The 17359-nt window shown below is 37.8% G+C and overlaps 1 protein-coding gene across 5 annotated transcripts in view; it reads right to left on the bottom strand.

Annotated features, from left to right (window-relative positions):
• The window catches only part of dlg5a (discs, large homolog 5a), a 59496-nt gene that overhangs the window by 22732 nt on the left and 19405 nt on the right, over window positions 1-17359 (bottom strand). For all 5 annotated transcript variants that reach the window (XM_079634522.1, XM_079634523.1, XM_079634524.1 and 2 more), the window contains exons 4-14: window positions 15469-15612; window positions 13324-13507; window positions 10104-10363; window positions 8112-8424; window positions 7012-7242; window positions 5385-5569; window positions 5172-5297; window positions 3466-3598; window positions 1802-1929; window positions 1532-1707; window positions 1313-1416 (exon numbers count right to left, since the gene is read on the bottom strand). In XM_079634522.1, the coding sequence (XP_079490648.1) occupies window positions 1313-1416; window positions 1532-1707; window positions 1802-1929; window positions 3466-3598; window positions 5172-5297; window positions 5385-5569; window positions 7012-7242; window positions 8112-8424; window positions 10104-10363; window positions 13324-13507; window positions 15469-15612 (1984 nt within the window). The remainder of the gene's footprint in view (window positions 1-1312; window positions 1417-1531; window positions 1708-1801; window positions 1930-3465; window positions 3599-5171; window positions 5298-5384; window positions 5570-7011; window positions 7243-8111; window positions 8425-10103; window positions 10364-13323; window positions 13508-15468; window positions 15613-17359) is intronic.

Here is a 17359-nt window from a genome sequence, read left to right as displayed (position 1 = left end):
CATCAAGTCCTCCCAAACCTAAACCGACTGACTTTCTACTGTAGGGCAAAAACAGAGGAATGTTGAAGATTTGTACTCGCCATTTAATGATACTGTAAGGAGACTCAGAATGGAAAAAAGAACCCTAGTATCAAAAAAGTGGTTCATACTACTTGTGCACTATATTTCAAAGTACCAGACTTGTTATTCATCAAAAATAGCTCTCAAATCAAATATGGTGCTATTAGACATCAGGTTGGATATCAGCAACACAAGAGAACCAATTGCATCCAATTTCAAAAGGCATTTATGTGATTTTGTAGTACATACAAATAATGTAGTACATTTGAGCACTAAACATGAGTGTTACTAGTGGACTTTTTTTTGTCTATCAGTGTTATTGTTAACAAACTATTAAAATATATTTTGTTAATTGAAATGATTAAATAAAAAAAATACAGAAAATTTAAACAATGAAAATTTGGAAATGTTGCCTTGAACTAAAACTATTTTTTTTTTTTTTTTTTTTTTTACAAAATTACAACCATTTAGAAATATTTTTAAAACAAAACCTAATAAAAGTCAAAAGACACATACAATTACTAAAATCAAATTGTAAATTGAAAACATAAAAATAAAAGCTAATTGAGAATTTGAATAAACTAACTCTGAAAAAAAAACTGTTCCTCAAATTAAGCTATCGTATGACTATTTTTCAGATTTGAAAATATTGCACTAGTCATATGGAAAACTTTTATGATACCTCTGTTAAGTTCCCGTTTACTTTAATTATATGGAAAAAGCAGCCAGTACATTCATCAAAGTTTCGTTTTTTGTGCTTATGTTTCCTAAATGGCAAACCATGGAGGTTTACAACAATATGATTGCGAGTAAACCATGACACAGTTTTTATTTTTGAGTGAACCATTCCTTTCATGATAAGATCCAGCAAATGTAGCAGCACTATTGATTGAGCCGTCTGACATGGCCGATACTGGAGCCAAAAGGTTACAGATATCAACTACCTAGTATCTAGCATGGGAGTTAAAGTAACACCTGATCTGTTCTCAGGATTAACATCTGTGTTACTTATCACCAGTGGCAGCTATCGCTTAGCACATCACCTGTCTTATATTCAGTCACCTCCATTTAGGGAGTGGAGTGGATTTGATTGGCAGTTCGTCTAATGAGCCCCCATGCATTTAAGATAAGTAGCTGGATTAAAAATGTGCTTCAGTTAGGAGATTGTGATGAGAGCTAAGGTCAGACTTTTATAAAAGCAAAATGTTTCCTTGTTTTTGAGAAAGGATCGCATGACTGCTTGATGACTTACGGCAATGAGGCGGTCTCCGATGGTAAGAGATCCCTCTCTGGCAGCTGGGCTGCCCGGTGCGATAGCAGCCACGTACACGCCACCCTCAAGAGTGATACCAGCATCTGGGAGAGTGCAGACCAAAATTAGGGGTCATTAATAAGAAAATAAGGGAAATTAGCCATAGAAATGGTCAAATTAGTTGGGGAAGATGTGGGAAGTTACAGAAGTAAGTGATACCTTTGTGTCCGATGAGATTAATGTGGACAGGAGTAACCAGTCTTCCTCCTAAAGATTTTCTCCTGCGAACGACCATATTGATTAGCCCGCCTCCGTTAAGTACGGCTTTGATGACCTGCTTCCTGTCTTTGTGAGTCAGGTCCACATCATTTATCTTCAGCAGCCAATCATTCACCCTATTGAGAGAGCAGCACAGCCGGTCAGGACAAAACTATAAGCAGGGAAATTCCAGAGGGCATTATCTGAAAAACACTCAATATCTGAATTCACCTCAATCTTCCATCCGCGATACTTCCTTTGTCCACCCTGGTCACAAATATCCCACAATCCCCTGGTAAATATGGATCATTCACCCCCTCTGCAATATCAAACCCCATTGCCTTCAAATCCATGTCGTCCTGTTGGGAGGATATTGATGGAGAGACAGATGAGACCTCTCCACATGGAGAAAAAATAAACTAAAATGAAGGTAAAGTGATGTGAATGAGCATCCTGGAACAACAATTAAAAAAAAAAAAAAGTATAGGTTATACCTTTCTGACAAGTGAATTTCCTTTGCAGTCATTTGTATTTGCTGGGTTAGTTTTTTTAATGAATCATTCATTCACACAAATTTGTGAACAACATACTTGAAAACTCCAGCCCGACAAAAAAAAAGATTTTCTAGGAATCAGCAGTTTAAATTGTTTCAGAAAATTCTTATCTTAGAATAGAACTGCATTTTATTTAGGTAGCAATGTTTTGAAACAACACCAATGTCTGTGGAAACATCCTAAACTGTAAAGTGACCGTACAATTTTTATACGTTTTGACAGAATTTTTTTATAAAATGATAAACCTCACATTTCAGCCAAGCCTAATAACGGTTATATCAAATTTTCAGACTGGCTAAATGAAAACACAAATTCACTCTCTGATAGTAGGTGGCGCTAATGGAAAACCTGAAACACAGAGGTTACCCCTGTACACAAAGCAGCAACATGCCTTAAAACACAAAAGGACAGCTTGCCTTGCGCCAGTGCAAACCCTCTTTTGGCATTAAATGCCTACCGTCAGGATTTACTAAAGACACACAGAGAAAAATTAGGGTTGAAAAGGCTTGGACAGGGTTATTTTTGCGGCTGACCTTATTGCATATGCATTTGTAGGAGTATTTAAATGAATCATGTGAGGTGATTTACTAAGGTTTGCGCTAGTCAATTTACTGGTATTTGCTGCATTTAAAAAGCATGTCTTAAACCAGACGCTAATTTGCGTTGCTCTTGCTCATTATGGAAATGATCCGACTGCGTCTGTGTTCTTTCATTTGTCGTCAGTAGATCATGCGCAGAACTTTCCACTCCCATCAGTGCTTTTTTGGAAATGCACTATTAAGCTAAAGTAAATCTGGCACTAATTTATGAGACCATCACCCAAAAACTCTGTGAATCGTGTTAATGGTCCAATATCAAAAAGGCTAAGAGTTTGCAAGTATGAAGCAGTTCAACAGATTAATTGAAAAGAATCGATGACAAAGAATGCTTCTCTCAAAAATATAACATTTGTAGTTTTGATCTAAATGAGAGTAATATATAGCTAAAAACACTTTAAGACTAAAACTACAAAAATGTGTATTCCCAAAATAAATTTTGGTTGCACTTTATATTACAATAGATGCTCTTATAATGTACTGCCAAAAAAAAAATCACTGAGTAACATAAGCTAACTACATGGGTTAAGGTTAGGTTCAGTGTTAGCACGTAGTTATTACCCAGTTATTGTAATTACTGGTAATTAATTGGCAAGTACATAATATCCTACAGAAACGTTCTTGCTTTTTCCAGGCCTGGAAAACATATTCCCAGATATGCTCCCTAACTATAATCTACCTTTAAGATCACAATATTTTCCTTCATCCCTTTTAGCTGTAGTGCTTTGGATTTCTGCATTCTTACCCGATCCTTCTCAAACTCCACCACCTCAGTCTCCCACTCTAATGAGTCTGTGTCTATGGCTGAATCATGGGAGCTGTGAGCCATTATATGGCAAAAACGCGCCTCCTTTTCCAACTGGCTCTCCATCTTCTCCCTTTGTTGGTAGAGAGCACAAAACAAGACAGACTATTTTCTCTCTCATCTCTCCAAACAGTCATCTAATTCATCTCACGCCCACAAAACCCAACACAAAATAGAATGTCAAATGTCAACAGTCTTGAAGACCATCACTTTGTTTAAAAAGCTGCTGATGCAAGACTGGGAAAGCCTCTGTCCTACAGGCCAGTTGGATAATACGGCTTGGCATCATCAGGGCATCTTTTGGCACAGTTTGTGCAATCTAGAAACACCTGTGCTAAATGGAGATGTTATAAAAGCAGCATCAAGGTCACACCTCAAAACTGGGTAGAAAAAAACAGGATCAAGTAGTTGGGGAATACTGGCAAACTGGCAATACTGTCACTATGATTCATAGACTCAGAGGGAGGAAAGCCTGGAGGGCATCAGTGACATAAGAAAAGAAGACTAGTGCAAGAGGGTGGGGGTGCTATGGAGTTTTAATGGGGATGGAATAACCACTAGGGGGCGTTTGTTGCAGGAATTTTATATGACGCATACTGCGTCCCAATTCGCATACTATCCGTCCTAAATGGTATTCGAAATTGGAAATGTCCCAAATCGTAGTGAATTAAAATGAGTATTCCAAAGATACCCGGATGGTCTACTTTTTTTCGGTTAGAATCGGATGTCCAGATGCGTGCACACACTAATGGCTAATATTGGCCATAACCCATTGCGCGTTGGACGAGGATTCGATTAATACTACAAACACGAATAAAGTGTTAAAAAACTACAAACTTGATGGATGTGCGAGTTTGAAGGTTAAGTAGAGAGGTTTAGATAAAGGGGTTTGAGTGATTAATCAGTATCTAACCTGACAAAAAGATATTTATTTAAATATTATCCACATTATATTTTATCTGCAACAGCATTGTGAACTTTTGCAAAGATACGTTTGGTCATTAATATTTAAATGCATCATTATACAAATTGCAAACACATGAGCTTCTCCGCATGAAAATCCCACGACTGGCAGATCAACGTGCTACTAGGAAATTAAATTGAATGTGGAGGATTTTAACTGTGACAAGATTTTAACCAAGCGACAGAGCGGTCCGTTAAAGACGCAGTTATGGCGAAGTAGTATGTCCCAAAGCTTGCATACTATTCTGCTACACACTCAAAAGTATGTCGTTTTTCTTCACAAAAACAGTACATACTTTCAGGGTATTAGTATAAGTAGGCGAATTGGGACGCAGCGTGAGCCTTGTAACCAATTAACAGACTCGGACCCTAAATTAATTCCACCAGGACCACGAATCATTTGCCATAAATGAATATGATTGGACATTATAAGTGTGAAACGATCTGCTGCTTGTCAGTTCACATGCACAGAAAAAAAAAGATAGTCATCATTATTTTATATTTTACCTATCAATTATTTATTTATTTAATATTATTTTGCATTATGATGTTATTTATTTATGTTATTTATTAATTTATGCATTCATATTTACAAGAGGTTGGGTGTAAATGTACATTATCGGTAAATTATCTGTCAAAAACTGACAGAGATTGGCAGAAAAGCAGGACTAAAAATTGTTTACTTGAGCTCTTTTAGTTCCCTGGCCGCATCGTTCCGCTGTTTCCTCATGTCGTCGAGATTACGCAGGGCATCAGCCAGATCGCTGACGGCACGGTCTCTCTCTCTGCGCAGGTTATCACACAACGTCCTGCCAAAACACAGCAAACACGCGCTCAAGCATAAGCATCAGCACCAACAGTTGCTTATTTTAGATAAACTCAATGTCAAACGGTACCGTATGCTCTCTCTCTCAGCAACAATCTTGTCTCTTTCCTGAAAGGCCCAATCTCTGCGACACTTGGCCACCTCTGCCTCCTGCACGGCCTCCTTCAGCTCCTGAGACATGGCCTCACACTGCTTCCTCAACACATCAATCTCCTTATTGGCACGCTCCATGTCCAGTGTAGCAGAGTCTTGTTTCTGTAGCAAAAATATCCATGTTCAATATGACTGCAAGATAATTTCATCCCCCAAATTAAGACATCTGTAAAGTCATATTAGTGAAATTAGTTATATAAGCTTCACCAGGGAGGTGAGAATTGCAACTTACAGCTATTCTAGAGAAGCTAGAGAGACCTCTAGTGGACTTTAGCAGCACTGATGCTTCAGCTTCAAGCTGACTGAATAAATCAGCTTTGGGGTTTTTCTACTGGAATAATCCAATGGCTCATGGATTATGAGATTTTGATGAGCTTTGTGGTTTGAAGTGTTTGTTTGTGTGTGAATACTGGTGTGAAAAATCAAGAACAAAGGTGAGGATGTCCCTTAGACAGTTCTGCTCGTAGAACAGCAGATAACTGCAGTGACATCTGTTAAATATCTAAAATAAAAACATGAATCCTAATGGTATATCACACTTGTTTTTGAGTCATGGTGCAGCAGAAACACAAGTTACTCTGAATCTAATACATAATCTATTAAAATGTGTTGTTTAAATAGTTAAGGGTGCTGATATTACCGTTCAAGAGTTTGGGGTTGGTAACATATTAATGCTTTTGAAAGAAGTCTCTTATGCTCACCGAATCTGCCTTTATTCAATCAAATATACAGTAAAACAGTAAATTGTCAAATAGTACTGCAATTTAAAATAACTTTTCTATTATTAATATATTTAAACATTTATTTTTTTCTTGTGATGCCAAAGCTGAATTTTCAGCATTATTACTCCAGTCTTCAGTGTCACATGATCCTTCAGAAATAATTTTAATATTCTAATTTTGGCATTTAAGAAACATTTATTAATGCTGAAAACAGTTGTGCTACTTAATATTTTTTGAGGAAACCGTGATACCAAACTTTTGAATGATAGTGTATCATATTTACAGATTTTCGACCATTTTTGACAACAAAAAATCTCTCTCTAATCTTCAGATTCAACATTTGTAATGAAGTGTTTCTATGTTTGACTAGAAACACTTCATTACAAATGTTGAATCTGTAGATTAGAGAGAGAGAGAACTGAGAGAGATAAAGGAGAGAGAGAGAGAGGGTTCCTGATGCCCTGCATGCATGCCTGTGTGTGTGAATATGACAGCTGAGAATCAAATTCACGAACATTCCATCAATGTGAGATTAATTTTAAGCTGAAGTAAAATCCTCTCTTCAATAAATCGGTCAATTTGACACCTCATTCATAGGTGTATAACAAACGATGCGGGACGAGTTACGGAAGCACCACTAAAAATAAATTACTTCACTATAAACATTTCCATGATTAATTTTACTTCCATCTATCATAGTCTTTTTAGGCCTAGAAAATTCCCTACATCTTCCAGGTTTTCCATAAAAGACTGGATGTAGCTTCAGAATATAAAATACATTTTACACTAAATGTCATTAATGTGACCATATGTTGTAAGCACCTGTCTGGCCTGATAGTATTCCCGTAGTAACTGGTCTCTCTGGATGATGGCTTCGGTTCTCTCTTTCCTGGCCACATCTCTTTCCTCCCGCACGGTCTCGATGTCTTTACAGGCCTGACTCAGCTCTTTCTGGGCCTCCGCTTTGTCCTTCACTTCATGGCAGTATTTTTCCAGCAGCTCGTTTCTCTCACAGATGGCACGGTCTCGATCCACCAGCGATGAATTTAGCTCCTATAAAAAGACACCAACGCCAGCGACAGTTATACGCTATTGATTTAAAGTGCTTTTTCAAAACGACATGTTATATTCACTGGACGCCAAGCACAAACTCAGTAACAGAAAGGTGATTTACAGAACAGAGAGCATATTATAACAAGATCCAGTCCAGGGGGGGTATACCACCTATTTGTGTGTGCATTTTGGGATATTGCATTGAAAAAACACTGAATGGAAAAGCCAAGATGCGCATACATTAATTTAAAAAATCCTAAAAACAAATAAGCTCAATGTAGGCGGATGATTATAATTTTTTTTTAATCCGATAAGAGGACGTGCATAAACTATGATAGAAACATTTATCAAAAAAGAAACTCAATGCGCATCTAATAATTAATGAGACTTTGCCTCAACAGTGGATGTGATTGGATAACTGGACTAACCAGGTGACCGATTTCATTGCACGTCTTCTCAAATGTTGGTTTTTAAATGCCTGAGCCAAAGTCTGTCATCAGAATGATTTGGGATAATGACCTCCCTGAAGCGTCTCACACGATTGCATTCCCAAACATCAGCCATCCGACGCAAGATAACATGACAGTGTTTATTGCATTTCATCTGCACGCTCTGAGAAGCAAGTAATTTATGATGTAGGAAAAAAGAGCCCACAGTGGCTATTGCAGCAACTTCCATTTTTATTACAGATATTTTGCACTAATTTCCTAGGAAGTGACAATGTTATTCTCTTGAACACATGGGATGGAAACGCTGCTTTATTCGCAAATGTTTTATGATACTCTAATTTTGCACACAAGTTAAATTCCCAACTTTGAATGGAAACATAGCTAATTTGTTGTCTGCCATCAGTTATTATTCAGTGTTACCTGTCGGAGAGCTTCCAGCTCCTCACTGGCCACCACCCTCTCAGAGGAGGTGTTTTTGAGCCGGGCCTCTGCCGCTTCCAGCTCCGTCTGCAGCTTGTCCACCTCTTTAATGACCTGGTCCCTCTCGCTCATGATCAGTCTGTATTCATTAAACACAGAATCCCGCTCCTCCTTGTACTTCTCTCCATCCTTCACCGCCTTCAGCTGGAAGTTCTTGTAGCGCGTCACCTCCGACTGAAGTCTCTCCATCTCTCTCTGCAGCTCCTTGTTCTGTGCGGAGGCCTTATTCAGCTCCTGCTGCACGGAGTCAAATCTGATGGGGTTCAAATTAAACATGTCAATTAATGAATGATTTTATTATTATAATGCTTAAGTACCATATATAAATTACTTTTATAAGTGGGGCATGTTAATTGAGGAACTGAATTGAAAGGTTGGCAGAAAGATTGGCCATTGACTGTATTGAACGATCAGAAGTCAGGACCATAATTGTACGATTTATGTGAATGATATAAATAATCTACGCATCTGTATAAAATGTATGACAATATACACTACCTGGACAAAATGTTTTGGGGGGATTTAAATAGGCAAATGCTTTAAAGTCTATGATTGGATCATTATTGCAGTGATTATATATGTGAAATAAATGTTGGGATGTTATTTCCATCAAGAGGTGCATCAAGTTTTGGTCGAGATCTTGTATTGACAATGCAAGAGTCCAGCACTCTGTAAAGTCTACTCAAGCTCATCCCCAAAGACTTTCAATGAAGTTAAGGTCTGGACTCTGTGAAAATGACTCTTCATGCTCCCTCCTAACCATTCTTTTACAATTTGAGCCTGATGAATCTTGACATTGTCATCCTGGAATATGGTCATGATGTGTCTTCCTAAATGGTTGTTTAAGAAATGAAAAGCTACACACTCCATCAATTAGGGTTAGAAGAACTGTTGCCAAACATTAAACATGCAAGATAGATAATAATCACTGCAATAATGATCCAATCATAGACTCTTAAGTATTTGCCTATTTAAATCCAAACGGTCACTTTCTGGGGGGCCGGCAGTGTATTTTAAGTAATGCCTGTCATTCACAACATCTACTCATCCCTCAATCCTTGTGTGAATTAATTTAATTTATTATATACTTATTTATTAATAATATAAGTATTTAGGCAAATCTGATTATGCTTTCAGCTGTTTAACGTATTTTACCACAATGTAATACATTCAGCACTTTTTGTCTCAGGCTACGGTCAGTTTTCAGAAAAATGTTCGTTTACACAAACCCGTGTATACGCCGACAATAGCATGCCAAACCTGTAGGTCGCAGTGTAACGAGAAGCTCAAGCCCACGTTAGCCGAAAATCCTGAAAATAGTTACATACTGTGATGTCGGCTGCCTAAAACTCACTTTTTCTCAGTTTACATGCAAACGTGCAAACAAATTTTTCCAAAAATCTCCACTCTGGCCTGAGTTTTTAGAAAGACTCGCTCTCAGAGGTGAATTCTCCGTTTGCATGTAAACAGAGGGCACAAACGAAGGGAAATGCCTCAGTTTTTTTAAATAACCATGTATGTGTAAACGGGGCCTCAAACTCAATACAAAAAAAACTGCTGCAGATTGTGTTTTATGTGACTGCAGTGTCTGAAAAAGTTAGAGCGGTTGATGTATGACCTTTAAATATAAACAATGTACATGTCTTGTATAAACTGTGTGCTGATATATTTTATGTTATGTAATGACTGCCAATCAAACCGTCTACACGTCCCTAAATCATTGAGTGGGAATTTGTTAAATAATCAGACAAAGCTCGGTTTAACATATTTTACCATATTTAATATCATTCCGCACTACTTGCCTCAGACTCAGAGCAAAAAATGCAGCAGATTATGTTTGACATGACTGTAGTCAAAAAGTTGTTGATGTATAATCTTTAAATGTACTCGTAGAGTGTTACACAAGGCGAAGGCGACTGATGCTGCTCGTACCGTCTCATAGATGAAGACCACTGCTGTTGGTACTGGATGGCCGTGTCGCGCTGTTTAAGCAGAGCGTCTGTTTGCTTCTGCAAGCGCCTGTTCTCCTCCTCCACCTGCTCCAGTCGACTCAGATCAGTGTTGTGACTGGCCACCTTCTCACTGTATCTTTTGCTCAAGACGTCGTATTCCTTCTTCACCCCCTCCAGCTTGTCCATCGCGGTGTCGTAGAGCTTGTTCAAAACCTCTGATGACCCGTTTTCCCTGATTACCTGCATCAAAAAAAGTCTTTCATGAACCGGATTTACTGTGGTGTCAAAAAACAACAACATAAAATACAAAAATTATAAAATGAGTTTATATAAATAAAGGTTTAGCCTTTTGACACTACTTATTTGTACTAAAAAAAGTAGGGTATGTGTTCTTGACTACATTGGCCAGTCCAAAAGATATTGTATTGATATTGATTTGCACGCATTATGCATTAATGTAAAATCCAACTGATGTGTGGTCACATGTCTGAACATATTGCCTATTTTCCAATGATTTTGAATGTGGCTCATCATATCACTGAGTCTCTGTACTATCAATGTTATAAATTTGCTTTCATCACCACTTGAATTAAACTTTTACAATCCAAACACCAGAGGGCGCTCATGAGTCTATAAAACATCTACTGTACTCGAATGCAAAATGCCGTCACTGCACTTATACACAAAAAGGCAACACTGCATTCAGTATTAAACAAACAGCATTAAGTTCACTTGTTCTGCAAAACGCTGACCCATTAGAACACTATATGTCCTAATGACATAATCGAAGGCAATTCCCTGTCCGGGCAATAAACCCACACATCAGTAGGGCCTGACCAAGCCACACTGGGATCATATGCCGAGTGATTGGCATCTTTATCTAACTCTCCTCTAGGCCATGTAATCAGTGCTTAGAGTATTGACAAACTGCAAAAGCCTCTGTCCTTCTCCATCAGTCAGGCAGCACTTGCCCTTCCAGGCTGACCTTTTCAAGCAGGAGGAGTGTTTTGTGCAGCCTGTGGGCAGCGTAAGCACTGCTGACGGGTCAAAACACGCTTCAATCTGTACGCTACAGTACAGATCCTTTGGCATGCCTGATGTAACCACTTTGTGACAATTAAGACCGCTCCAGACACACAAGCAGGAGATATCCTAATGCTCTAAACCTTTCCATTTGTGTTTGTGGGTTTAATCCGGAAAGAAAGCCTGATGAATCAATCTGACAGGAAAAGGTTGACTCTCATGGCAGCTGCAGAGAGCAGACAGTGTGTTGACACGGTGGCATCTGATTGAATAATCTCCTGTCCCCTGGCTTCAGATTTATGTCAAGGTCAGATTTGGTTGCACTACCATGGGATGCCCAGCCTCCGGATTTACAATATAAACGCTGCAGTTCATGATGCAACAGACGCACTAATCCCACAACAGTCTGCGCTGCGGGGGAACGACAAATTCTGCAATTTAATTAACCGTCCCTGGAGTTCTCCGAAAAACTCAGGGATCGATTTTGGCAGACTAACGTCACTTTCTGGCTGACGGCGGTACCATTAGGCCTGTTTCACACTGCAAGCGTAAGAAGCGCATATGTATTTTGGTGCCCGTATTAACAGGTTACATTCACACTGCGTGCATTAGCAGGACGCTGCTGCGAAGAAGAAGCGGTTCTGAAAATAGTTTCAGCACTGAGGCCATTTTTCCCGCTTATAGCTCCCTGAAGTAGCAGACGACATGGAGAAAATTCACTAGAAACCTATTCTACCACTCAAAAGTTTGGGTCAGTGAGATTTATTTATTATTTATAATAAATACTTGTATTCCTCAAGGACATATTAAATTGACAGTAATGACACAGAAAAGACAATTCATCTTACAAAACATTTCTACTTCTAAATAAATGCTGAACAGTTGAGCTTTCAATATTTATAGAAGAATCCTGAAAAACTAACCATGGTTTCCACTTCTGTTTTTAAAGCTAATAAGAAATGTTTCTTGAGCACCAAATCAGCATATTAGAATGATTTCTGAAGGATCATGTGACCCTGAAGACTGGAGTAATGGAGAACATTCAGGAACAAACACTGTCTGTGTCTATTCAGTCTATTCATCTGACTGAACCCAGACAATTTAATAAGTTAATAGCTTCACTTTGGAATAAGGGTTTTATTGTAAAATAATTTGGATATACATTGTATTTACATTGTATATACATTGATCCCCTTCTTCGTTGATTTATTAGATTTTTCCCCTTTTATATTAAATTTCTCAACTATAAAGTCTGTAATAATTCACCAAGGCACACATGATAACAATTTTACGATTTAAGCCATTATTGAAAGAAATACTCAATGTAGTAACCCAGAAATCACTTGATTTTCTTTATTGAGCCACAGCAGAATGCAGTGTTGCGGGTAAGGCATTACAAGTAACACGAGTCACGTAATTAGATTACTTTTCTTCAAGTAACTAGTAAAGTAAGGCATTACTTTTAATTTTACAACAAAATATTTTTTAAAAAAGTCGCGCATGTTTTGTTTTCCCATTTTCCCCAGGACTGACACCTCTTCTGTCCTCATGTTAAGAGAAATCGGGACGGAGTAACTGTAGAAGCATTGTGTGCGCTGTGTAAACGGTTATTGTGGTTCTAGACTAATGGGAGCATGCAGTCATCTCACTCATCGCACAAATACAGATTCAGTATTCCTCAATTTATAAAAACAGTGAAATGCAAACTCAGAATAATACACACACCTGTAATAATTAAAGGTAGGGTAGGCAATTTATTAAACACTTTTTGTTGTACTGGTTGAAAATATCTTCACATCCTGATAGCAATCACTAATAGAAGCGGTTTTAAATATTATATGCATTTAATGTTTTAAATATTAAAACATACATATATTTTTCATTTTACTTTCAGTGAGAAAGGGTCTTTACCTTTGCCAAAACTTTAACTTTTGTGTTTATACCAACCAAGCCCAGCCCAGGTGAGAAAAAGTAACACTAAAGTAATTTACCGCATTACTTTCCATAAAAAGTAACCGAGTAACAATAAGTTGGGTGAATAACACAACATAAAAACAAATAAAAATTAAAAGCAACTTTCCCCAACCCATGTCAGTGTGTTTCTGTAACAGCATTTCATTTACACAAGTGTATGAAACACATCTTCGTTGTCCCTGGAGTGTGTGTAAAGTCAGTACCTGTTGTTGCTGTAGTCTCATGTCGGCCACCTCTCTCTGATCTTCAGAGTGAAGTCTCCTGAGCTCCTCACAGCTCTGTTTCAGATGGTTGTGTTCCCGAACCAGCTTGCTGTTCTCTCTTTTCATAACCTCCATCTCCTCCTTTAACTGAGACTGCTCGCTTAAGAGACGGCTGTGCTGTATGCTGATATACAAACACAAAACAAACAAACAAACGAACGAGATACGTTACATATTTTGCAACTCCATTTACCACATGAGAAACTGCATCGCCTAGTGCAGTCTAGTTTCCCTTTTTACATTTTTTTGTGCAGTCTAGGTAGTTACAACCAAAACTCTTGTAAAAACAATCAGAATAGCACTGATCTAGAATAGTAACTCTACAGTATATTAGTAACTAAACAGCGATTCGGTTCCAAAATCTAGTAAGTCATCTATGTAGGCATCATTTTAAGGCATCATAGAAGTGCTTTAAAATGTAAGCAACATGATGTTGCTGTTCTAAGATACCTTGTTTTGGACAAATTCTAACAAAGCATCACACGTACCCTTTTAAAGAAAATGCAATTCCTTAATGCATAGCAACAAACTCCATCCAAGATGGCCAGCAAATGAAAAAAATGTATATATTAATATAATTCGACACTTACAAATACAAACGACCCATTGTAAAGTGAATTAAAATTAACTATTTTACACAATATTTGTGTTTTTTATTTTATGCTTTTTAGAGTACAAGTAAAATAAAGCATTTAATACAATGTCAGCCTCTTGATGCGATACACTGCAGTTCTAAGAGACCTTGTTTTCTGACAAATTCTTAGATAGCATCACTCGCACCCATCACAGAGACTGCAATCCCATAATGCATTGCAACAAACTCATCCAGGATGGCTGACAAAGCGGGGGGGTGGAAATTAAATTATGCATATAATTCAATACTGAAAAATATCAATTATCTATTTTAAATCTAATTAAAATGGTCTATTTTACACAATATTACTGTTTTCGTTACGCATTTTATTCTTAAAAGTACAAAACAAAATAATTTTTTCAGGCTTTTGCCGCAATACACTGCAGTTCTGATATACCGTACCTTGTTTTTGGCCAAATTCGAACGGGTAACTTTACTGAAATCAATTATGAGTTGTGTCTTGGTATTTATTTTTATTTTAATGCACAGGGTTTCTGCTCATGTAGAGCGTTCCAAAACGGTTCTATTTTAGTTTGGATGCTATCAGCAGACAACGAGGAGGCTCAAACTGAATGAATGTTTCCGTTCTCAAGACATCAGTAATATGCAAGCAGCATGACAGAGAATGGCTGTGTGTGAGTGTGGCTGTAATCACACACTGTTGAGGGAATGGGGAATATGGGATTAATCCCTAGTCAACTCAATCTTCATCTCTATGTGCCCAGCAAAGATGAGGACAGGAGGGCATGTGTCCTTACATCATAATCAGATTACAGCCGCTTCACATCTGTGTATGGAGGGACGGTATTATGTTGGTGTGTGGATGACCGCACACTGGCAAACAAGGGTGAGTCAGAGACAACGGAGCAGAACAAACTTCCTTGTGTGCACGCTCACATATCGCCAACTGGTTTAGATAACGAGGCTACATTAAACCAATGTCACTTAAATTAATGATGACATATGACAGAGCAGTTTTACAATATCCTGTGGCTGTGCTTTCTCCATAAGACTTGTTATAGATGACACTGACGGGATAGTTCACATAAAAATAAAATTCTGTCATTTACTCACTATCCAAACCCATCATAACTTTTGTTCTTCTGTTGAACACAAAGTAGATTTAAAACACCATTGACATGGCATAGACAAAACCAGTTAAATATTCATAAAAAAATACATGTTATAATATTCTGTAGGACGGCATGTGAGTGAATAAATGGTGACAAAAAAAAAATCTAAAATTCTTTTTTGTTATTGATTTTTTTGGTTTTGCACATTAAAATTGCAACAAGAATTGAGTTGCAGAACAAAGTGCTTTAAACATTTAATAAAGCCATAATTAACCTGAGTTTGATGCAAGCGCTAATTAAAAACTGTGCTACACATGCAGCAGACGGCTCTTAGCCTCAACCCTGTGTTTAAGAGAGACATGTGGAGCCTGTACTCACTGGTAGTAGTCTGCTTCCTTCACGGCCTCCTCGCACCTCTTCAGAGTCTTGGTGTGCTGGTTCTGCAAGGACTGTAGGTCTGCCATGGCCTTCATGCACTGCGTTTTCAGACGCTCGTAGTCATGACCAGGTTTGGAATTTGGCCTTTTGGAGACAAGAGTAATACATCAGCAGATTCAGCACTGAGGCCCTCAGTCTGCAATGTTAATTGGGATAACAGAGATACTCTACTGGTCAAAAGTTTGGAATAACTAAGATTTTTTTTATGTTTTTGATAAGTCTCTTATGCTCACCAATGCTGTGTTTATTTGGAAAATAAAATACAGTGAAAACTGAACATAGTTTATTTGAAATAGACATCTTCTGAAACATTATAAGGGCCAGATTTACTAGCATCTTGCGCCAGTACAAACCCTGTTTTGGCGTTAAATAACTACTGTCAGGATTTACTAAAGACATGGTTTGGACAGGGTTATTTTTGCAGCTGACCTTATTGTATATACATTTGTAGGAGTTTCCTTTTCAGACGCTAAATTTATGGGAGGGAGTATTTAAATGAATCATGTGAGGTGGTTTACTAAGGTTTCTGCTAGTCGATTTACTGGGATTTGCGCCATTATTTACCGCCCAAAAAAAGCATGTCATAAGACGCTTTGTAAAAACAACATTCCTTCTTATGTTCATTCACGTTTATTTGATGCTATAAATAAACTAGAAGGAAGAGATGATCGGTTTACGAGCAGCTTTAACTGAGGCTCTACAGCGATCTGTCACGACACATTAAAGAACCACAAAACGGTATTTATTGTTTAATTTTTTTTTAACAAATGACCAAATTTGAAAGGTGAGATTGTTTAATATGTTTAATATCAAAAGTAACCGCAAAAAGTAACCTGGTCTGTCCTGTCTGTCAGCGCGTTGTCAGTAACTGGGGGCGGGTCTTTGCGAAGGTCAATTGCGCTGCTCTTGGCAGATTGCGTTGGTCATTGTGAAAATGATCCGGTTGCGTCTGTGTTTTTTAATTTGTGCTTCGTCAGTAGATCATGCATAGAACTTTCCACTCCCGGTGCTTTTTTTTTTGGAAATCCCCTCTCACGCTAATTTTCCCTGTTTCGTAAATCTGGACCTAAATGTCTTTACTGTCACTTTTGATCAATTTAATACTTCCTTGCTAATAATAACAAGTATTTTAAATCTTACTAACTTTTGCATGGTAGTGTATCACGTTGTTAACCTGTAATGTTTCTTCAGCACTAAATCAACATAGAATGATTTCTGAAGAATCATGCGACACTAAAGTAATGTGAACATTCAGCTTTGCACCCACACAGGTACAGCTGCATGACTCTGGATGAATTGAAAATCACATTTGTTTCAAACAGAGATCACGATTCTCCCACAATTCTGAACGGACAACTAAACAAAAGAAAAATGTCATTTACTGAATGTTCTGACAAAATATCAATTGCTGAAGTCTATTTAAAATGTTTAGTTGATCTGAATGAATTATTTTAAAAAACAGTTTGAATGAATGATTCAATGATTCACATAAATACTTGTTGGCTGCCGAAAAAGGCATTTTCAGTTTTTGGACGAAAGAGAAAGGCAGAAAATATGAGCTGGAAATATATGCCGCCCCACCACTTAGTGTTCAGTGCTCAGTTTTCACTCTCGATCAGCAATTTTTTTTTTACTTTGTGAGCGGCTCAATTTCCGAAGATGCACAACTTCAAAGAGACTAACAGCGCAAACCCTCTTTTGGCATTTAAAAACTACCGTCAGGCTTTACTAAAGACACAGTGAAAAATAATAAATTTATTGATATTTGTGCCATTATTTACCACCCAAAAAAGCATGTCAAACCAGATGCTAATTTGCGTTGCTCTTGCTA

Source organism: Phoxinus phoxinus (genome assembly GCF_949152265.1).
Source record: "Phoxinus phoxinus genome assembly, chromosome: 14".
In the NCBI taxonomy this organism is placed as follows: domain Eukaryota; kingdom Metazoa; phylum Chordata; class Actinopteri; order Cypriniformes; family Leuciscidae; genus Phoxinus; species Phoxinus phoxinus.
Note: the sequence above shows the minus strand (reverse complement) of the source record. Positions and strands in the feature narration are given on the sequence as shown.